The 23,666-nt window shown below is 43.4% G+C and overlaps 1 protein-coding gene across 2 annotated transcripts in view; it reads left to right on the forward strand.

The window, feature by feature from the left end:
• TM9SF2 (transmembrane 9 superfamily member 2) overlaps positions 1–23,666 on the forward strand; it is a 69,694-nt gene that overhangs the window by 29,254 nt on the left and 16,774 nt on the right. For both annotated transcript variants that reach the window (XM_073348582.1, XM_073348591.1), the window contains exons 8-14: positions 9,012–9,091; positions 9,193–9,301; positions 17,561–17,693; positions 17,977–18,096; positions 20,496–20,553; positions 21,198–21,357; positions 22,938–23,089. In XM_073348582.1, the coding sequence (XP_073204683.1) occupies positions 9,012–9,091; positions 9,193–9,301; positions 17,561–17,693; positions 17,977–18,096; positions 20,496–20,553; positions 21,198–21,357; positions 22,938–23,089 (812 nt within the window). The remainder of the gene's footprint in view (positions 1–9,011; positions 9,092–9,192; positions 9,302–17,560; positions 17,694–17,976; positions 18,097–20,495; positions 20,554–21,197; positions 21,358–22,937; positions 23,090–23,666) is intronic.

Raw genomic sequence — 23,666 nt, forward strand, 5'->3', positions numbered from 1 at the left:
AAAATTGTCAATGAGGCATTCTCAGACTTTTGCTGTTAGTATGGCTTCCCTTTTTTTTGTGTGGTTTTTTTTTAAACAAAGGGGTTTTTGTAGTGTCAAGAGGCACATGTTTTGAACTCATTACAAATGGATAGTTTTAAGTTTTGTAGGATTAGTCCATAATACTGTTTCTAAAATGTTCAGTTCATTGTTGAAAAGCTAACTGAGATGCTAATTACTTTTGAAATTTGTAAGTGAGACAGGTAGATGTATCTGGTGTATTTTTAAATACATACCATGGATTAAATAAGATTGGTCCCAAGACCGATCCCTGAGGAACACCACTACTAACCCGCTTCCAGCCTGACAGTTCACCTTTCAGTATGACCAGTTACAGTATAACCAGTTCCTTATCCACTTTTCAGTTCTCCTATTAATCCCCATCTTATCCAGTTAAACTAAAATTTCCCATGTGGAACTGTATCAGATGCCTTACTGAAATCCAGGTAGATTAGATCTACTGCATTTCCTTTGTCTAAAAAAAAAAAAAATGTTATCTTCTCATAGTAGGAGATCAGGTTGGTCTGGCATGATCTATCTTTTGTAAAACCATGTTGTACTTTATTCCAGTTACCATTCATTTCTGTGTCCTGTGATAGGGTCAGGCCAGATGGCTACAGAAGGCAGATACATTAGTCCCAGATTAAGTAGATCCCTGTTCCCAGGATAAGGTAACAGGGGCAGTTCCAGAACAAGGAGGAACTTGCTGGAACCAGTGAAGGCAGGCAGGCTAATTAGGACATCTGGAGCTAATTAAGAAGAAGCTGCTAGAATTGATTAGGACCGGCTGGCTAATCAGGGCACCTGGGTTTAAAAAGGACCTCCCTTCAGTTAGGGAGAGGCGCGTAAGGAGCTGGGAGTCAGAGGATGTGCTGCTGGAGGGCTGAGGAGTACAAGCGTTATCAGACACCAGGAGGAAGGTCCTGTGGTGAGGATAAAAAAGGTGTTGGGAGGAGGAAGGGAAGTAGCTTAGGGAGTTAAAGCTGTTACGTAACTGTTACAAGAGGCACTCTAGACAGCTACAATCCACAGGGCCCTAGGCTGGAACCGGGAATACAGGGCAGGCCCAGGTTCCCCCCAAACCTCCCAGACACAAGAGGAGTTGACCTGGACTTTGGGTTCCACCAGAGGGGAAGGTCTCTGGGCTGTTCCCTGACCCACATGGTGGATCAGCAGAGACTGTGGGGGTTGTTCGTCTCCTTTTCCCCATGCTGGCCAGTGATGAGGTTGTCTGAGCGAACGGCAGATTTAGCCACAAAAGCAGCCAAACTGAGGGCTGCTGTGAATCTCTGAGGCGAGCAAATTCACCAGTAAGCACAGGACCCACCAAGATAGAGGAGGAACTTTGTCACAATCCTTAACAACTTTTTCTTTCAAAATTTGTTCGAAGACTTTGCATGCAATTGAGGTCAAACTAACTGCCCTGTAGTTTCCTGGGTCACTTTTTTCCCTTTCTTAAAAATAGGAACTATATTAGCAATTCTCCATTCATAGGGTATGACCCCCAAGTGTATAGATTCATTAAAAGTCCTTCCTAGGGTTTGCAATTTCATGTGCCAGTTCCTTTAATATTATTAATGGAGATTATCCAAGCCCCCTGAGTTAGTCCCATTAAGATGTTTGAGCTTGACTTCCACCTCAGATGTGATGATTTCTATATCCATATCCTCATTCCCATTAGCCACTCTGTCACTACCTTCAAGATCTTAATTAATCTTACTGAAAACTGAGGCAAAGTATTTGTTTACGTGTTAGGCCATGCCCAGATTATCTTTAATCTCTACCCTGTCTTCAGTGGTTAGCAGTTCCACTTCTTGTTTTCTTTTTATTTATATGCTATGGAACCTTTTACTATTGGTTTTAATTGCCTTTGCAAGGTCCAACTCTGCTTGGCGTTTGATCATCATAATCTTGCCTTCATTCTTCCTCTCTAGGAACAGGCAGAATCCCACTGAAATCACTTGAGCCTCCATTTCCTTAAGTGTTTTCCACAGCTTCCCTTGATACGTTCCAGAGAGAATTTAGCTGTATCATTTGTTCCCACAATGAAGGATAATCAGTGGATTCTTTCCTGCTCCCATTAGGATCCTCTTCAGCCTCAGGTCCACATCCTGTATCTTAGCCCTGGTCTACACTAGGACTTTAGGTCGAATTTAGCAGCCTTAAATCGATGTAAACCTGCACCTGTCCACACAATGAAGCCCTTTATTTAGACTTAAAGGGCTCTTAAAATCGATTTCCTTACTCCACCCCTCACAAGTGGATTAGCGCTTAAATCGACGTTGCCGGCTCGAATTTGGGGTACTGTGGACAAAATTCGATGGTATTGGCCTCCAGGAGCTATCCCAGAGTGCTCCATTGTGACCGCTCTGGACAGCACTCTCAACTCAGATGCACTGGCCAGGTAGACAGGAAAAGAACCACGAACTTTTGAATCTCATTTCCTGTTTGGCCAGCGTGGCAAGCTGCAGGTGACCATGCAGAGCTCATCAGCACAGGTGACCATGATGGAGTCCCAGAATTGCAAAAGAGCTCCAGCATGGACCGAACGGGAGGTACAGGATCTGATCGCTGTTTGGGGAGAGGAATCCGTGCTATCAGAACTCCGTTCCAGTTTTCGAAATGCCAAAACCTTTGTGAAAATCTCCCAGGGCATGAAGGACAGAGGCCATAACAGGGACCCAAAGCAGTGCCGCGTGAAACTGAAGGAGCTGAGGCAAGCCTACCAGAAAACCAGAGAGGCGAACAGCCGCTCTGGGTCAGAGCCCCAAACATGCCGCTTCTATGATGAGCTGCATGCCATTTTAGGGGGTTCAGCCACCACTACCCCAGCCGTGTTGTTTGACTCCTTCAATGGAGATGGAGGCAATACGGAAGCAGGTTTTGGGGACGAAGAAGAGGAGGAGGAGGAGGTTGTAGACAGCTCACAGCAAGCAAGCGGAGAAACCGGTTTTCCCGACAGCCAGGAACTGTTTCTCACCCTAGACCTGGAGCCAGTACCCCCCGAACCCACCCAAGGCTGCCTCCTGGACCCAGCAGGCGGAGAAGGGACCTCTGGTGAGTGTACCTTTTAAAATACTATACATGGTTTAAAAGCAAGCATGTGAAAGGATTACTTTGCCCTGGCATTTGCGGTTCTCCTAGATGTAGTCCTAAAGCCTTTGCAAAAGGTTTCTGGGGAGGGCAGCCTTATTGGTTGAAATAGAGTGCTTTTCTTCAGGGGACACTCAGAGGAGCCCATTCCTGCTGGGCTGTTTGCCTGTGGCTAAACAGAAATGTTCCCTGCTGTTAGCCACAGGGAGGGGGGAAGGTTGAGGGGGTAGTCACGCGGTGGGAGGAGGCAAAATGCGACCTTGTAACGAAAGCACATGTGCTATGTATGTAATGTTAACAGCAAGGTTTACCCTGAAAGAGTGTAGCGACTGTTGTATAAAATGTGTCTTTTTAAATACCGCTGTCCCTTTTTTTTCTCCACCAGCTGCATGTGTTTCAATGATCACAGGATCTTCTCCTTCCCAGAGGCTAGTGAAGCTTAGAAAGAAAAAAAAACGCACTCGCGATGAAATGTTCTCCGAGCTCATGCTGTCCTCCCACACTGACAGAGCACAGACGAATGCGTGGAGGCAAATAATGTCAGAGTGCAGGAAAGCACAAAATGACTGGGAGGAGAGGTGGCGGGCTGAAGAGAGTAAGTGGCGGGCTGAAGACAGGGCTGAAGCTCAAATGTGGCGGCAGCGTGATGAGAGGAGGCAGGATTCAATGCTGAGGCTGCTGCAGGACCAAACCGGTATGCTCCAGTGTATGGTTGAGCTGCAGCAAAGGCAGCTGGAGCACAGACTGCCACTGCTGCCCCTCTGTAACCAACCGCCCTCCTCCCCAAGTTCCATAGCCTCCACACCCAGATGCCCAAGAACGCGGTGGGTGGGGGCCTTTTTTGGGATTGCCCAAAAAAAAGAAGGCTGTCATTAAATAAATTTTAAAGTTGTAAACTTTTAAAGTGCTGTGTGGCATTTTCCTTCCCTCCTCCACCACCCCTCCTGGGCTACCTTGGTAGTCATCCCCCTATTTGTGTGATGAATGAATAAAGAATGCATGAATGTGAAGCAACAATGACTTTATTGCCTCTGCAAGTGGTGATTGAAGGGAGGAGGGGCGGGTGGTTAGCTTACAGGGAAGTAGAGTGAACCAAGGGGCGGGGGGTTTCATCAAGGAGAAACAAACAGAACTTTCGCACCGTAGCCTGGCCAGTCATGAAACTGGTTTTCAAAGCTTCTCTGATGCGTACCACGCCCTCCTGTGCTGTTCTAACCGCCCTGGTGTCTGGCTGCGCGTAACCAGCAGCCAGGCGATTTGCCTCAACCTCCCACCCCGCCATAAACGTCTCCCCCTTACTCTCACAGATATTGTGGAGCACACAGCAAGCAGTAATAACAGTGGGAATATTGGTTTCACTGAGGTCTAAGCGAGTCAGTAAACTGCGCCAGCGCGCCTTTAAACGTCCAAATGCACATTCTACCACCATTCTGCACTTGCTCAGCCTGTAGTTGAACAGTTCCTGACTACTGTCCAGGCTGCCTGTGTACGGCTTCATGAGCCATGGCATTAAGGGGTAGGCTGGGTCCCCAAGGATACATATAGGCATTTCAACATCCCCAACAGTTATTTTCTGGTCTGGGAATAAAGTCCCTTCCTGCAGCTTTTGAAACAGACCAGAGTTCCTGAAGATGCGAGCATCATGCACCTTTCCCAGCCATCCCACGTTGATGTTGGTGAAACGTCCCTTGTGATCCACCAGAGCTTGCAGCACTTTTGAAAAGTACCCCTTGCGGTTTATGTACTCGGCGGCTTGGTGCTCCGGTGCCAAGATAGAGATATGGGTTCCGTCTATAGCCCCACCACAGTTAGGGAATCCCATTGCAGCAAAGCCATCCACTATGACCTGCACATTTCCCAGGGTCACTACCCTTGATATCAGCAGATCTTTGATTGCGTGGGCTACTTGCATCACAGCAGCCCCCACAGTAGATTTGCCCACTCCAAATTGATTCCCAGCTGACGGGTAGCTGTCTGGCGTTGCAAGCTTCCACAGGGCTATCGCCACTCGCTTCTCAACTGTGAGGGCTGCTCTCATCTTGGTATTCATGCGCTTCAGGGCAGGGGAAAGCAAGTCACAAAGTTCCATGAAAGTGCCCTTACGCATGCGAAAGTTTCGCAGCCACTGGGAATCGTCCCAGACCTGCAACAGTATGCGGTCCCACCAGTCTGTGCTTGTTTCCCGAGCCCAGAATCGGCGTTCCACAGCATGAACCTGCCCCATTAGCACCACGATGCATGCATTGGCAGGGCCCATGCTTTCAGAGAAATCTGTGTCCATGTCCTGATCACTCACGTGACCGCGCTGACGTCGCCTCCTCGCCCAGTATCGCTTTGCCAGGTTCTGGTGCTGCATATACTGCTGGATAATGCGTGTTGTGTTTAATGTGCTCCTAATTGCCAAAGTGAGCTGAGCGGCCTCCATGCTTGCCTTGGTATGGCGTCCGCACAGAAAAAAGGCGCGGAACGATTGTCTGCTGTTGCTCTGACGGAGGGAGGGGCGACTGACGACACGGCTTACAGGGTTGGCTTCAGGGAGCTAAAATCAACAAAGGGGGTGCCTGTACATCAAGGAGTATTTCAGGCAGGACTTCACGGAGGGTTCCAATAAGAAATGGTGCACCTAAGTTATTGTCCTTATTGGAACAAGAAGGTTAGCCTGGCCTCTGATTGATACATGGCTAGATTTACCTCGCTGCACCTTCTCTGTGAGTGACTGCAGTGTGATCTAGAAGAATGAGTCCCCTAGACGGGGGGGGGGGAAGCAAATGAGTACAAAACAAATCTGGTCTATTTCTTCTTTTGATCCACTTCATCTATCTTTTACATCTTTGGCTGGCAGCAGATGGTGCAGAAGGACTGCATGCCATCCACATCTCATGGCTGCTCGGCAGAAGATGGTACAGTACGACTGCTAGCAGTCCGTATCGCCTGTCCGCTCACCATAAGACGGTTCAATAGGACTGACTGCAGGACTAAAGAGAATGACCTGGTCAAGTCGCTCCAAATTTAGTCCCTGCGCCCATGTCTGCCCAGGCGCTCCTGATCGACCTCTCAGAGGCGACCAGGAGCACCTCGGACATGACGATGACGGCTACCAGTCGTACTGTACCGTCTGCTGCCACAAGGCAAGGGGTTGCTGCTACTGTGTAGCAATGCCGTACCGCGTCTGCCAGCACCCAGGAGACATAGGGTGACGGTTACCTGAGCGGGCTCCATGCTTGCAGTGGTATGGCGTCTGCACAGGTAACTCAGGGAAAAAAGGCGCGAAATGATTGTCTGCCCTTGCTTTCACGGAGGGAGGGAGGGAATGGGGGCCTGACGATATGTACCCAGAACCACCCGTGACAATGTTTTAGCCCCATCAGGCATTGGGATCTCAACCCAGAATTCCAATGGGCAGGGGAGACTGCGGGAACTGTGGGATAGCTACCCACAGTGCAACGCTCCGGAAGTCGACTCTAGCCTCGGTACTGTGGAAGCGCTCTGCCGAGTTAATGTACTTAATGCACTTAGAGCATTTTCTGTGGGGACACACACACTCGAATATATAAAACCGATTTCTAAAAAACCGACTTCTATAAATTCGACCTTATTCCGTAGTGTAGACATACCCTTAGCTCCTAGCAGATAGCACACCCTTCTGTTCTCCGGATCAGCTCTGGTGACAGGCCTGTCTGTTCTTAGGGAGTCTGCAATCACGTAGACCTGCCTTTTCCTGGTGATGGTGTGATTCTCCGGCCTTCCTCCTGTTCTTTCTGGCTGCAAGTTCTCTTGTCTTTTATTCTTCCCTTGCAATCTTCTGCGAGTCTTCCTGTATCATGCTAGGGCCCTGAACTCTGGGTATCTCCATTGGCTCTTCTTATAGAAATAGCTACTTGTGACGGTTTCCACCCAGCTCCAGGGTGCCACCTGGGGCTGCGGTACCATTGAGCTCGCTTGACCCACCAGCCTGGGCTCCTTTTCACCCTGTAATGCTGTGGCAAGCTGCAGACACGCTCCTGGTCTCGCCTTTCACCAGCATACAGGTAGGGAGACACCCAGCTGCAGAAACACAGAGACTGAAATCAGCTCTACATGGGAAGGCTCAGCTAAGGATTTGCCTAGTACTCAAGTGCACACACCCCTCTAGAGAATAAACCCAAAATTATACCGTCTTGCACTGCACAGAGAACTTTACAGTGCAAGCTCATGAAATTCACCACCTCCCAAAGCGTGGAGGGGAATATACACAGCTTTCTGCCCTAAGTTAGAATTTCCACACCCTAGTTTAACACCAAACAAAAGCAAGTTTATTAACGACAAAAGAGAGATTTTTAAGTGATTATAAGGGATAGCAAACCACTCAAAGATTACACAGCAAATAAAACAAAACAATCTAAAATTAATATACTAAAGAAATTGGTAACAAGTAGCAAATTCACACCCTAAATGATGTTTTAGGCAGATTGCAGAGACTTGCTTGCAGCTTAAAACTCCAGATATTCCTTTCACAGACCAGACACCTTCTAGCCTGGGCTCAGCTCTTTCCCCTCCCACCCCCAGCTCAATCTCTTTGTTCCTCAGATGTTTCCAGAAACCTTGTCTCTTGGGGAGGGAGGTAGTGATGAATGAACCACGATGATGTCACTCCCCTGCCTTAAATAGTTCTTCCATATAGCAGGTATCCTTTGTTTCCCAGTTTGATCCTCACCATTGGTCAGTGGAAAAATACTAGTATTATCATGGAGTCCAGGACCAGGTGACTTGGTCACATGACCCTGCATCCATAAGTCAGAGACTGTTTATAGCATCCCCAGGAAGACTTCTCAGTGGGTGATTAGTATCTTCAAAGGCCTATTGTTTTCACGAATGGCTCTTCCTAGTGAGACATCTAGACTGATTGCGTTCTGCCTAGTGGGCTTTCCCCAGTTGTAAACAAATTTGCAATAGATGCCTAGACAATATTACTAACTTCGGATACCAAAATGATATGTGCATACAAATAGGATAATCATATTCAGTAAATCATAACCTTTCCAGTGATATATCAGATGCCTTATTTAGTATAAAATACATCATAATTATGCCATAATCATAACAATATCTTTATACAAATATGGGGACATAATACCACATCACTTCTCTTCTTTGTCCTCCCACCTTCTGTTACTGCCTGCTGTGCCCCTTCTTCATTCTCCAACTCAGTAAACCTGTTCCTGAGCTCTGTTTCTCCTTCACTTTGCTTGGTTCTCATAGTTACATGCTTTCACTAGCAACTTTCCTTACCCAGCAGTCTCCCCTCAGAGTTCTTCAGTCCAGCTTGCATCTGCAAGTCTTGACTTTTTTTTTTCTCTTCAGCCTTCTCCCTCACCTGCTCGAATCCCCTTCAAAACTCAATCACCGGCATCTCTAAAACTCAGGTCTTCTCTTCCATCAGCTCTGTCAGGTGGCACTTCATACAAACAAAGCTTTTTTCAGGTACCTGCTCCAGGATCATGTTCATCCCGCAGCTTCCACGTCTGGTCATCTTCATTTTCTCTTCCATTGCTTGGGTCACTACCACTGCTGCCTCTGTGTCTGTCCTAGCCTTCCCACTTAATGCCCTCTCAAGGGGGAAACAAAGGAAAAAAACCAAACAAAACCCAAGCAACAAAACCTTGAATAGAAAAACAGGTGACTTTGTACTCGGAGCTATAAATTGAAGGTTGTATTGGTTATGGCTTGTTAGATAATTTATATAGCAACCTATGTTTTATATAGTTCTTTTCAAAAAGTGAAACTCTTTGATCCCCTGCGGACCTTATGGTGCTAAACATTCAATCAAAATGTTCAGATGAAGTTTATTAGGAAACACATTTGTTTTCTGTGTACAAACTTACATAATGTTTCATTTTCAGGAAGAAGAAAAGATAAAATGGGCATCCAGATGGGATTACATTTTGGAATCTATGCCACACACCCATATTCAATGGTTTAGGTGAGTAGAAAGTTTTAGCCTTCAAATGCTATATACTGGACCGTTTTTTAGGAGCACTAGATGTTGGGTTTTGACAGAGGATTTTTTTTTCTTTTATGTAGCATCATGAATTCCCTGGTGATTGTCCTTTTCCTATCTGGGATGGTAGCTATGATCATGTTAAGGACACTGCATAAAGACATTGCAAGATATAATCAAATGGATTCCACTGTAAGTCTGGCCTTTCTAAAAATCACTATTCTATGGTGGGGGTAGGATGTAAATTTTTAGAGCTTGACTTTCTTCTATTGAGTGTGTAACTGCTGTGTTAATACCTGTCATTCTTGAATTCATGTGTTAGCTAGTGTTCTTCTAGGATTCTTATGTGTGTATAAGACTTTAAATAACATAGGCTCAGTCTTGAGGAATCATTTGCTGTTATAGCATTTGAGATTGGGGTTGGAACTTCCACTGCTCCAAGATACAATCTTGTAGATGAGAGTTAGGCCCTTCTCTGAGAGACTGCAGCTTGTTTGAGTCATGTTGCCTTCCTTGTAAATCTTATTTCTTCTTCTAGTGCTATTCCCTATGTATATTTCACACATGGGTATGCCTGCATGACGTGCTGAGTCTGGAAGTTTTTCCAAGTAGTATCTGTTGACCCACACATGCACAGTATCTTTCCTCATGTTTCCAACCGAAAGTATAAGGGACCATGGTGACACCAATCCAGTTACTTCTTACTGCCATGTGACCTGAGTTGGAACCCTGTCCTCATTCACTCTTCTTATCTGTATCCCCTATACAGTGGTGTCAGCAGTGCACCTTTAAGTATGAGCCATGGAGCAGAGCCATCAGCACTGAAGCCCTAGGACTCGGGTTACAGGGCACCCCATGAGAGCAAGGGAGACCCTTGTAGGCATAAGGGCAGATCCCTACAGTGCCAGATTGGGTGAGATGTCGCATATGGATTCCACAGAACTGGTGTCAAAGGTCCCCCGGCTGGAGAGTAAGGCAAAGGAGAAAAGGGATCTCATGATACCAGGGCACAAACAGGTTAATTCCATCCACTAACATGGGCCTGGATGTACCATCAGTACTACCTCAAATATATGGAGACTGGTCAGCTTCAATGGTCACACCGTGTCCCTCCAGTGTCTTGATGGGAACCCTGCAGACTGTGGCCATATGGAGACTTTTCTGGCATCAGAAGAGGTCTTCCTCCCTTTCCCGCAGTCTCCGCTTCTGTAGGGCCCAGTGGTTCTCAGGAAGGTTCCTACCCTGAAAGATGAACCACTGTTGCAGGAGAGGCCCCTTGCCTATCCATCGGGCACGGGCCTCTTGGTACTGACAGTACCACTGTTTCCAAAGACATAATCATCATACTCAGAGGAGTCAGAGGAAATAGCCCCACTGATGTCTACGGTACAGTACAGGGTTGCTGCAGCTGTCTGTCTGGGCTCCCATCTGCCTGGCTGTGACACCACCCCCTCCCCCGTAGTGATGCCTGGTATTGCTTCCTGTGGGGACCACTGTATCCAATGGATCCCTCTTTTGGACATACTGGGCCCCTGGGACCATTATAGCAGGTGCCTGGCATCATTGCAAGAGTCCTACTGCGCTTCCTCTTCTTGCCAGCCAGTTCCATTGGTGTACGAGGAGGAAGCTGTTGAGCTGGTAATGCTGGTTCCAGCTGGAGCTGCCTCATCACTGGATAATGCTGTCATTCTCTTGCCATCCCGCCAGCCAAACGAGCACTGGCGCTATCAAGATCTACTCCAGTGGGTGGCTGGTTACCTGCAAATTTCATTGGAGAAGGTACGGGACCCTCAACACCATCTCCAGGACATCTTACAGCCACAGGGATCATACAGGGTGGCCCTTCCCATAAATGAGGCCATACTGGAACTGACCAGAGCAGTTTGGCACACACCCGCATTGTATGTCCCAACCCTGAAGCAAGACGAGGGACTCTATATTTTGTGCTGGCCAAAGGGTCCAGTTTCATCTTCACTCACCCTGTCCCTAATACACTGGTGGTGCAAGCAGCTGTAGAGAGGGCTCAGCAATACCCACAGAAGTTCCAACCAGATAAAGGGTTGGAGAGGCTGGATCTCCTGGACAGGAAGGTCTTCTCCTCCACAGGCCTTTATATAGCAAACTACCAGGTATTTAACTTTAATACCTACACCTGGCTGGTGGAGTTTCAGACAAACTTCCTGGGGAAGATCAGGTCCAGTTCCAGTCCCAGTCCTTGGTGGACGAGAGGAGGCTGGTGGCAAAGGTGGCTCTCCAGGTTGCAGTGGATACTGCGGTGATACTGTATCCCAGTCGTTGGCCACAAAGCTAGTCCTGCTCAGAGATTCTTGGTTCCTCTCTTGGGAAACCCAATGACTGGTCCAAACTACTATTCAGGATCTCTCTTTCAACAAGGCCAATCTGGTCAGTGACCGAATGGATCAGTCTCTGAATTCCCTAAGGACTCGAGATCCACCCTGTGGTTCTTGGGGATCTACACTCCAGCCCAGGGCCGTCCTCAGGATTTATGAGGCCCTATGCAGTATTAAACTGGTATCCCTATGCCCGATGGCAGCCCAGCCTCGCATGTGTGTGTTAGATAAGGGTGGTCTTTTGAAGGATTTATTTAAAAAAATCCTTGCACAGATTTTTAGATGCACAATCTGAGTATTGATCTTTAGCCTTAAATGCTTGGATCTTCAGACAGTTTTTTAGAGATGTACTTTTATAATCTTCAGTAACCTACTAATGACATATTTTTAAAGCAAATTTTAAACTAAGGTCCTGTAGACTAGCATGTTCTGAGTAAATATTACAATAATGCACAACTATTTTTGTCAGTAAAGTCAGAAACTGACAGTATATACTTGGGGGTTAGCAAATGACTGTTAAATGGTTTCATTACCACTTGAATGGCTCTTCAACAGTTTGTGTTGTGCTAATAGGTCTGGTAGGCTGGAAGGCTTTTTCACTTTTAAGTTCTAAATCCCCTCAGAGGAAGGCTCACCAGACTGCAGCAGACAGCTGTGGTGGGAGCCTGCAGGAAGGGTCAGAACAGGGATAGGAAGAGGCAAGAGGGTGGACACTAAGACCCAAGGGTGCCCCAAATTTTTGGGTGCCCTACACAGTCGTGTATGCGTAAGGATGGCCCTGCTCTGGCCCCCCCAGAGAAAACAACATAAAAAACCAGCTGTTCAGACCGTGGTCATCTTCCTCCTTATCCCTCCTACTACCAAAGTCCACTGGAACCTCCTTGCAGGTGACCAGGATCCCAGAGAGCCTGTTTCCCAGCTCCAACCGCAACCATATCTTCCATGCACTCACAGCCACTGGCCGAAAGCCACTTTTCACATATAGTCAGAGACCCAGGCACCATCACCAATGCCATCTACTTTGCCACACATTATCTTTGGCGACCGCTTCACCACCTTTGCTCACAGTTGGAGCAGGATCACCATGGACAGTTGGATTCTGGAGATTATCTATCACAGATGCTCCATAGAGTTCCTTTCCTCCTCACAATCCTTCCTCCCTTCCCCAGGAACCCTTCCAACCCATTGATTCTTCAACAGAAGCAGACTCCCTACTCCTCGGAGGTGTGATAGACTCCTGCCTCAATAACAGGGAGGAGGGTTCTACTCCCCATATTTCCTCATCTTAGGGGAGAGGCCTATCTTGGACCTTTGACAGCTCAATATTTTCATCAGGAAGCTGAAATTCAGGATAATTTACAGTGGCATCCATATTCCCCTTCCTTCAGAAGGGAGTGTGGTATGCATCTTTCATGTCTAGAACTGCAAATTTTCCATGTAGACATTCAGCCATCACGAGGAAGTTCCTATGGTTCAGAATTGGACAGCAGCACTACCAGTTTCGTGTCCTCCCCTTTGGTATTGCAACAGCACTAAGGACTGTCATAAATCTGTTTGTGGTAATAGTGACCCAGATGCGATGTAAGGGACATACAGTGTTCCCATACTGGATGACTGGCTTCTGGTAGGACAATCCCAACAAGAAGTTGTCTTCACAATAGTCTCTTCAGTGCCTCCTTTGGCTACTCAGGTGTTTGCATAAATGAAGAAAAGTCCATTTTGTTGTCCATACAGACAACTACATTTCATGGGAGTAAGGCTTGACTCTGTGGACAGATTTTATACTATGGGCATCCTGATCGCTTTCATTACCTGTAAGCCCCGCACTGTGGTGTGTCAATTCCTTTCCCTCTGGGGCCATATGGCCGCATGCACCTATGTGTCACCTTTCTCCAAGCTTCAGCTGCGATGCCTACAGTTCAGGCTCCATTTGACTTACGGGCCAACCAGTGACTTCGATTCCAGAATCACCATTCTCTTAAGAATTCTCACTTCTCTTGCTTGGTAGTCCAACTTGACCCAGGTCATGGTGAGGACCCCATTCAGCCCTTCCATACCGAGGGCCACTTCAGTGACAGATGCCCCCCTTACAGTATGTGGTGCCCACTTGGACCGCCACAGAGCCCAAGATACATGGATCACACGGGAAGCCAGGCTGCACATAAATGTCCTGGAGCTCAGAGCAGTCCACCTAGCCCTCAAGGCTTTCCTTCCTTCTCGTATGTTCCCTCCACGTGCAAATCCTATTGGACACTATCACTATGGTGGTGTGTGTGTGTGTGTGTGTGTGTGTGTGTATATATATATATATATATAAACAAGGTAGAGCGATATTTCATCCTCTCTGCTTGAAGTCTGTCAGATTGTGGAACTGGTGTGTTAGAAATCTGGTTACCATACAGCCCTCATACCTCCCAGGTACTCAGAACAGACTGTGCAGAAGTCTGCATAGACAACAAATGGGAAATACACAACACAACATCTTTGTGCAGTGGTGTACTGTCCTATGAGATCTTTGTGTCCCAGACAGTTTCCCATGTGCTGCTCCAGGGGGCCATAGGCAGCGACTTCCAGGGCATATTATCCTGCTTCCCTGGATGGCCAAGCTCTGTTATGCCTTTCTCCCCCATTCCCCTCATACCTCTAATTCTCAGGAAGATTTGCCAAGACAGAGCCTCCATCATCCTTCTAGCACCCTGTTGGCCCTGACAGTGTTGGTTCTCTGATCTCCTATGGCTGTCTGCATGCCTACCCATCAGCATCCGCCCATTCCCCAATTTTCTAACACAAGACCACAGGAGGCTCAGGCAGGCCAACCTGACCTCACTCTGCCTCATGGTCTGGTATTTGGATGGGTGTTGGACATAGAAAACTTCTGCTCTGTCTAGGTCCAGGAGATCCTTAACCAAAGCAGGAAGGAGTCAACTGGAACACGGTACCAGGCTAAATGGTGCCACTTCTCAGCTTGGGTGCACTGCCACCATCATTCCCTTGCCATGGTTCCAATTATTCTCTAATATCTTCTTGCCTTAAAAACATTGGGTTTAGCCCTGAGCTCTCTTTGTGTACCCCCAGCAGCACCTTCCCCTGGCAGAGGAACACTCATTTTTATGCACCCAGTAACAGTTTGCTTTATAAAGGGCTTGATCAGGACCTTCCCAACAGTCATAAAACCCATGCCCCACTGGGATCTTCACCTCGTCATGTCAACTTTCACAGACCCGCCCTTTGAACCTATGGCACCATGTGCCATGACCTACCTCTGTGGTGTTCTTAGTAGATATCACTTTGTCCAGAAGGGTCAGTGAGTTTGCAGCCATGATGGCAGGCCCTCCTTACACAGTATTCCACAAGGAGAAGGTCTCCCTCCAGCTACCTCCCAAATTCCTCCCCAAAATTAGCTGATATGGAACTCAGACAATCAATTCACTTGCCTGTATTTTTTCCCAAAACCTCATGCCTCTCCTGGGTACAAGAAATTGCACTCCCTTGACATCAGACATGCCCTGGCGTTCTACCTGTAGCAAACCAAACCCATTAGAAAGTCTCCAAGAGTCTTTGTCACCATAGCTGAAAGATCGAGGGGCCAAGCCATATTCTCATAGAGAATTGCTAAGTGGGTCTCAGGATGCATTCTAGAATGCTATAAGAGAGCAAACCTTCGCCCTCCTGGGAGTGTTACAGTTCATTCCATGCAAGCACAAGCAGCCTCCATGGTATCCTTATTTGACGTCCCGCTTCAAAACATTTGTAAAGCTGCAACTTGGCAATCTGTGTATACACTTTCGGCACATTACACTGTGACTCAAGTGAGAGCTGTGAATGCAACAGTAGGAATGGCTGTATTACAAATAGCTCTGCTGCCAGCCTCCGCACCTAACTCCACACTGATCACTGCTTGCAAGTCACCCATGTGTGGAATACACATAGGAACTAGCACTTGAAGAGGCGGTTACTTACTGTAACTGGAGGCTCTTTAAGATGTGTGGTCCCTGTCTGTATTCCACTACCCACCATACTTTCCATCTGCTTTGGTTACAATGCTCTAAGAAGAGGAATTGGAGTGGTGTCAACTTGCACGGCCTCTTATTCCCTTTGTTGGGAACACAAGGGAAGATAATGTGCATGGGCGGGTCAACGGCCGCTTCTTGAAAAAACTTTTGGATTCATGCGCATAATCCCCATGTGTGCCCACCCAGATAAGAACTACACCTGTTGCAGGACCTTCAGTTACAATAAGTAACCTCCTCTTTTATGTAGGTGTCAGAGGACTCTTACCTTTGGACTCTTCCCTTTTGAATTATACGTTTTTCTTTTCATGTTGCTGTGCACAACTTTTTTAACCAAATAGCATATTTCCAGTCCAAATAATTCAATAACTCTATGGAAAACCATTAATTGGTAAAAACATTACTATAAAGAGTGTATATACTACCAAAAAAGTACAGAAATTAAATTTATTTTGAGATGCTTATATTTAAGATTAATTTACATAATTTGCTCTTGTTTTTAGGAATTTGCCTATTAAAAATTTTAGATTAATTTTTAATCAAGGAGACATTTTCTCAACTTTGAAAGAAAATATAAGATGCAACTCTTAAGCTAGACGACAGCGATATTTAAAACTTTTAATTCTCCAGTCATCAAGGGCCAGAGTCTAATATTAAATATGACACTAGTCATGATGGCACTTTAGCAGATTGAAATCTAAATGATATACCAGTTTGCTGCCTTGGCTATGTAATTTTTTTAACAGACTAATAACCTTTTTGTGATTTCAGATACGATAGCCAGCTCACTGAACTCATTTCAGTTGAGATGGATCAACCTCGACTCCATTAATGAGGGTGGAAGAACAAAATAACTGAACTATTTTAAAAAGAAAAGAGAGGTCCTAGGAAAATAGACTTCAGTAAAGCATAAATATTTAGAAAATCTTGCCCTGTTGTGTCCTTGTCTGTTTTTGCTGTAGCTGAAGTTTCTTGGTTTTACATGCTTTTGCCAGATCCCTAACATTTTTTTTTCCAATATTGCTGCTGAAAATCTGGCTCAAAGACATTCCACTGTTGTAAATTATGTAAAATGTTGTCTCTTTTTGGGGTTTAACACACTTGAAGTTTATTTGCAGAATTGCTGCCTCTTATTACAATATTGCAATTCTAGGGGAACTGCATTTCAAAGCCTCTCATGATTTGGACCAAACTTGTAAAATTTGCCTTTTTCAAAATGGCTGCTCATTTCCATTACTTATAAGGGCTGGCGTAGCAATGGGTCTTCAGTCACAATGAACATCACTTGCACGTTGCAGAAAGGATACTTGTGGTAACGATGACTGCTGTCTACTATTATTTCCAATGGAACTGAAGCTAGACTGCCTTCAGCAAAGATGGCTGCTTTTCTGCTCTATTTTGGAACTTGGTATTGGGGAATGTAGAGGAAGACAGTGTAAAGATTGTAGGTAGGGGAAGGAAGTGGCAAGAATGGGGGCAAGTGAATGCAGAGTGAAGAATAAAAGCTGTGTGCTGAAGCCTGCAGGGAGAATGTGAATGGGGATGGAGACTAGGGTCCTAATCCTGCAGTTTGGCTACAATAAGTCTGTTCATGTGAATGCAGCTGTGAGATTGGGGCCTCAGTGGGGCAGGAAGGAAACACAATATTGATGTGTGCGGTTGGAGATAGGGTAGAATGTCATCTGTCCCCAACCCAGTGGTAAGAAAAGTTTCCTCCCAGGTAACTAAGGGGAAGGAGTGCATTTTTTAAGGTTGAATTTTGAACCTGAAATGATGCATACAATTTAGTTAGGGGTGAATGACTTCCCCCTAAATAGTCAAATCAAAGGGCAGATGGAAAAACTATATAATCTTTTTTTAATCTTTCTCTTTTAGGTTGCACGTGACTTTTTGAAGGGGGTCTGACCTATGACTTTTTTCACACTGTATTTGTTTTTTGTGTTAGCACTAACTAGTACAAATTTACTATGTATTAATAGCTTATGTTTCTTAGGTATCAAATACAATTTAGACAATTAAATATTTTTTTAACCAAATAGCATTTTTGAAAGGGGATTTAATGCATTAAACTGGCTATATTTCCTTTTCAGGAAGATGCCCAGGAGGAATTTGGCTGGAAACTGGTTCATGGAGACATATTCCGGCCCCCAAGAAAAGGAATGCTACTCTCTGTTTTTCTAGGCTCTGGGACACAGATCTTAATTATGACTTTCGTTACTCTGTGTAAGTGGTGGGGAGTGGGGGGAAGAGTAAATTCCCCCCCCCCCAAAAAAACAAACCCTTAACTTCTAATTGCATAAAACTAATTAAGTGGAGATGAAAGAAACATTTCTAGATAACATTTAAAAAACTGGAATTGGAAAACCATCTGTATTTCCTGGTTGGTGTATACAGTCAATATGGACGCTAAGCTGTATAAAGTTACAGGAGATAAATTATACATTAGCTGTAGAAAACTCAGATATAATTTTAAGAACCTTCTAAAATTGTGCATCTGTGCTTGTAGTTTTTGCTTGCCTGGGATTTTTGTCACCTGCTAACCGAGGAGCATTGATGACCTGTGCTGTGGTCTTGTGGGTGCTGCTTGGAACTCCAGCAGGTTACGTTGCTGCAAGATTCTACAAATGTAAGTAAAAGTTACTTAAGGTGACAGGTCTTAAGTTCATTAGTTTAAATTATCATCACAGTAGTGGCTCTCCCCACCCCATATTGTTCGGTATCTTTCCCCTCAGGACAAAACAAAAAACGGAACATGAACATGGTTAGATTGTTCAGTGTTCTGAGAGTAAGCTGCTTAAAAATATTCTCAAAGCAGGTATCCTGTGAGTCTTTTCATAATGTGAATTAATTTCACTTCTATACATTTACAGGAAGGAACACATTACATTTCTGTTAATACTCAGGTAGTGATTTCTGACAGTTTTATAATTTCATTATTTTCCATCATTACAAAATTACTGTAGTTGCTTTAATTTTTGGGGGGGAGGTGGTGATATGCATTTGAAAATAGAGTTTAGCTTATTCCCCTTTTCAGTTAATACCTGCCTTCTTCATCAGGGTGTGGCTTTAGTCAGGGAAATAAATGTCATAGGGTCTTTGCTGATTCTGGAGGTCCTCCCTCTGGTATTTTGGTGCCTTATGGTGGTGAGCTGGCCCTGTATCTCTCAACTGTCCTTGACTGGCCCATTCAAGTGCTGAAGGAAAGTAAATTAGTTCTTCCTCTGCCTCAGGGGAGACTTGCTGCAGGGCCAAGAATGCCATTCAGTCCAAAGCTTTTCCTTACCTGCTTTATTTAGTTTAAGATACGACCTGCTTATGGCTGATTGGTGCTGAGTCTCTCCAGGCATGCTTTGGCTATTACTTCTGGTTTTAGGAAGGAATTTTCCCCCTGTTGCAGACTGGCCTTGGACTTCTGGGGCCTTTCATCTTCCCCAAACTGTTTTGGAGTTTGTACTGTGGAAATAGGGTTTCTCTTGTCTCATTTTGTTAGTTTGTAGGGTGGGTGTTCACTAGTGGCGGTGGTAAAATAATCATTTGCTAAACCCATTTCTGACTACAGGCTTGCAAGTTGGTTTGAAAGGGACTTGCAGAGTTGATTAGACTGTGGGGCTGATGCTTCATAGTTGAGAACAAATTGAGGGATCTTTTGTCCAAGTCCTGATTCCCCCTTCAAGAGAAGTGATTTGAGGGGTTATGGCATCAAACCTAATACCATGTCATTGGGGATGGAGACCGCTAATGGTAGTATCTCCTAATGGGTTTACTGGTGATGAGAATAACTTGTCAGCCACTGTTTGGATACTGTACTGGACTAGCAAACTGTTAGGTGACTATTTGTTAATTCCAATTTATTCTGTCTGCGATTCTCATCAAATGATTCAATCAGCCATGTATCATATGAACTAAAAACTGTACATTTTTATTACAGTATTTGTGTGTGCATATATATTAGTGTAAATATGCAGAAATGTAGAGCTATATACAGTTTAAAAATATGAACTAGACATTGTTTAAATTAATTTAATTAGAAGACTTGAGCCCAAGCTGAGACTAGTTAGTGTTAATAGACACTACCAGTTCCTACCAAGATACTAAATAAGGATGGAAACTTAATTAGGACAATCTAATTGTAATAGTACCTGACTCGTGAAATAAAAAAACATTTATGATGATGATGATGACGACAAAGCTCAGATGAAATTGCCATCTTCGCTGAATTCAAACAAGAAGTTTGGCGCGTATAACTATAATTCTTATAAATTTGGCACACCTTTAAGTCCGTCTAAACCAAGCTGATTTAGTATTTGGATATCACTCTTTTCTTATTATTTCTAGGATTCATAAGGAGCACTAATGTTGGCTCTTTAATCATTATTGGTAAACTCTCTATCCAAAATTTTAAACTCATCGTTTTTTAAAAGATTCCTATCTATGTTTTGTTTGCATCAGTATGGTTGCAAATATGTAAAAATACCTTGAATCTGAATTTATATTGCTAGTTTATTTTAATCAAACTTTCATCTGAATGTTAAATAAGCTAGTGTAAACCTTGGGTGATCAAAAAGTTTAATTCTCTAAGATGACTTGAGTATGCTGCAAATCAAGCTCCCTTTTTAACATAGTAAATACACTATGGATGACTAAGCACCTAATTCTGCTTACCTTACTTATGTGAGCGTTTCTACTTCACATCGAGTTTGGCATTTAGCTTTGTAGGGCGGAGGGGAAAAAATGTGTATATATAATATAATAAATTTGACCCCTACTTTATTTTCATTTTCAAGATGTAGTCTTAAATATTTCTTTTGATAGGAAGGTCTGTAATTGAGGAGCAAAGCAATAAAGCAAAATCAGTTTTCCATAACTAAATATTTTTAGTTTAATGCTTTAATCTTAATTTAGTAGAGTTGAAATAATGATCTGCTGGCCTGCTTAAGTATAACTGTTAAATAATGTACTATTAAAATAAACTGTAATCTGTGCACTTAATGCATATTTTGATAGTTATCAAATATTTTAATACAGCTTTTGGTGGTGAGAAATGGAAAACAAATGTCCTGCTGACATCATTCCTTTGTCCTGGGTAAGTTAAATCTCTAAATGACTATTCATACTTGAATTAAATTTCTGACATAACTAATTTTTAAAGCTTCAGTTATACCTATAAACCTACTACATCTTCTTTTCATGGCAGAAGATGCCACGTGAACAGCAAGGTGCATTTGACAAAGACAAATGTGCTAATTGCGCACACTATCTTTTTCTGTACATTTTGTTTTCTCTCACCATGTGAAAAGGTTGATTATGTAGTAGTAGCATGACAGTAGTAAGTTTTTGAACAGGCACACTTTTTTTCATGTATTTGTTTTTACTCTAGGCTGTTTCTCAGACCACACTGTAGTTGGTCTTATATGGTGTCATATATTGTACAACCCTTGTGTAAATTTTTTCTACTTAATCACAGCAAGCAGTCTTCCCTGAAGTGCAATTACGACAGGCATATATTTGAAACTGGTTAGTTGGAACGTCAGCTCCTGCTGGAGTTGAATCCCACTAGGCTACGGAAGAAAGACTAGCTTGATCTCTTCATTTGATATTTTCTGTGTCAATTGATTTTAATGTATATTAACACTAAGATATTAATACAGTAATATGGTTTCAGTAATGTTAATACAAATATTATTGAGCACTTCTGTTTCTTTTTTAAGCATGTTGTATATTTTTCAGAATTGTGTTTGCGGATTTCTTTATCATGAACCTCATTCTTTGGGGAGAAGGATCTTCAGCAGCTATTCCCTTTGGAACTTTGGTTGCTATTTTGGCACTTTGGTTTTGCATATCTGTGCCATTGACATTTATTGGTGCCTACTTTGGTTTTAAGAAAAATGTAAGTGATTATGTGGGTGTAAACTGCATGTATTGTGGCTGTTGAGGTAACAGGATCCAAAAGTTCCATCGGGATATAAAACATGATCTACCTCCAGCCCTGTTCAGTTTCTTTAGCATGATCTTGAGATTCCACTGACAATTTCTCAAGTCCCTTTAGACATTTGATAATGAATAGGTCTCTCTTAGTTTCATGTTTAGTGTTAATTACTCTGATCAGTGCATTTGACTCCCGAGGCTTCTTTAGATTTAAGCAGTGATTTGGGGCATTCTGGGTGTTGATGGACCTCTCTATAATTCCTAGTGAGTTTTGTTGATTGAATCAGATATGAGGGTAACCACTTACTGGATTTCCTTAATTATTCCTTCCTTGCCTTCCTCAGATTCTGAAATGGAATTAAGAACCATGGGAAGAAAGCATGAGGCCTGTGATGGAATCTTTTTGTATTCCACTTCCCTAAGTGAGACACTATGGAAGGCCATTTCTCATGTGGCAAAGATAGATATCTTAAAAAGGAAGACTTCATGGGCTATAGAGCATAATCATTTGTGTTGCCTTTATTTTTATGTGGATTTATGCAAAAATAAAAAAGAACTCCTATCCAAAACTGTTGGTGCCCTTGATGAGTTAGTTACAAGAACAAAAATTAAACTAAATACCACTCAACCACCCTGCAAAACTGTCCTCACCCTATGCAGACCTAATTCCTACAGGCCTTATTCTCAACAGCTCCTACTACCAAAGTCTCCTTGCAGCATGCCCTGAAAGTTGACCGAACAGGGCTATTTTAGATTGGGAAGAGCAGTTTATTCCAGAGCTGAGAGTTCCTCTCTCAAATCAAGCGGGTTCTCTTTCAGTGCCTGAGCTGATAAAAACTGTGGCAGTATGAGACTAGGAGAGTAGCAAGTTGCTACATCTTCATTAACAGTAATCTTTCAAGAAGTCTATTACCTATTTTTTTAGGGCTGTCAATCGCAATTAACTCACTTGATTAACTCAAAATTAATCACAAAAAATTAATTGCAATTAATCACTGTTAAACAGTAGAATAATGCCTATATGTAGAATACCAGTAGAATACCAGTTGAAATTTATTAAATATTTTTGGATGTTTTCTACATTTTCAAATATGTCTGTTTCAGTTACAACACAGAATACAAAGTATACAGTGCTCACTTTAAATTTTTTATTACAAATATTTGCACTATAAAAATATTTCTTTTGGCTTTTTATAGTGCAAATATTTGTAATAAATATAAAGTGAGCACTGTACACTTTCTATTCTGTGTTGTAAATAAAATCAATATGTTGGAAAATGTAGACAACATCCAAAAATATTTAAATAAATGGTATTCTGTTGTTTAACAGCATGATTAATAGCTATTAATTTTTTAATCGCTTGACAACCCTATTGTTTTCATTTGCTCTGAGGCTGTTGGGCTGCTAGAAACAATGACCGCATGGTACTAAGCAGCCACCAGTTTGTTAAATACAAATTTATGTAGATTTTTTTTCTACTGCTAGTGTCAAATGTATTTAATTATTACCTATTTAGGAATCTATCTTTCTTTTCTTTAAAGGCTATTGAACACCCAGTTCGTACCAATCAGATTCCTCGTCAGATTCCTGAACAATCATTCTACACAAAACCATTACCTGGCATTGTCATGGGAGGGATTCTGCCCTTTGGGTGCATCTTCATACAACTCTTCTTCATTCTAAATAGTATTTGGTAAGTTAACTTATTTGAACTCCCACAACATATAAGCTGTAATTTTTCTCTTTGAACCTTTTCTTCTCTAGAGAGCTTGACCCTGCCCGTAGTGTTTTCTAAAGTATTGATCATTTCACAAGAAATGAAAATGTTCGTCATTTAATATTCTGCTACTCAGAAAGCACTCCATGCTTTTATTTTTGCCCGTGTGTGTAGAGAAATAACTCATTCTTACCAGCATGCAGCTGACCTGCACTAAGTTTTATGCACTACACCTTTGACTTCATAAAAGTGCCTCTGAAACTGACATTATGGTAGATATTTGAAAGAAGTGAACAGTATATTACATTGGATTTATTAATTTAGCCTTTATAGAACAGTATTCTTGCTTCAGGAAAACAGATTTTTTCCTTTTCCCAAATCTTCATATAGGCATTAGGAAGTAATTCCTTTAACCATTCAAAATAACCCACTAAATACTCGTCCAGCATCAGTGAATTCAGATGTGTACTCTGAGTATGCTAACGAACTGCTCTACTATGAAAAATCTGCCATCCTTCTGGCACAATCTAGTTATCCAATCTCTCTAAGCTGT

Source organism: Lepidochelys kempii, chromosome 1 (genome assembly GCF_965140265.1).
Source record: "Lepidochelys kempii isolate rLepKem1 chromosome 1, rLepKem1.hap2, whole genome shotgun sequence".
In the NCBI taxonomy this organism is placed as follows: Eukaryota; Metazoa; Chordata; order Testudines; family Cheloniidae; genus Lepidochelys; species Lepidochelys kempii.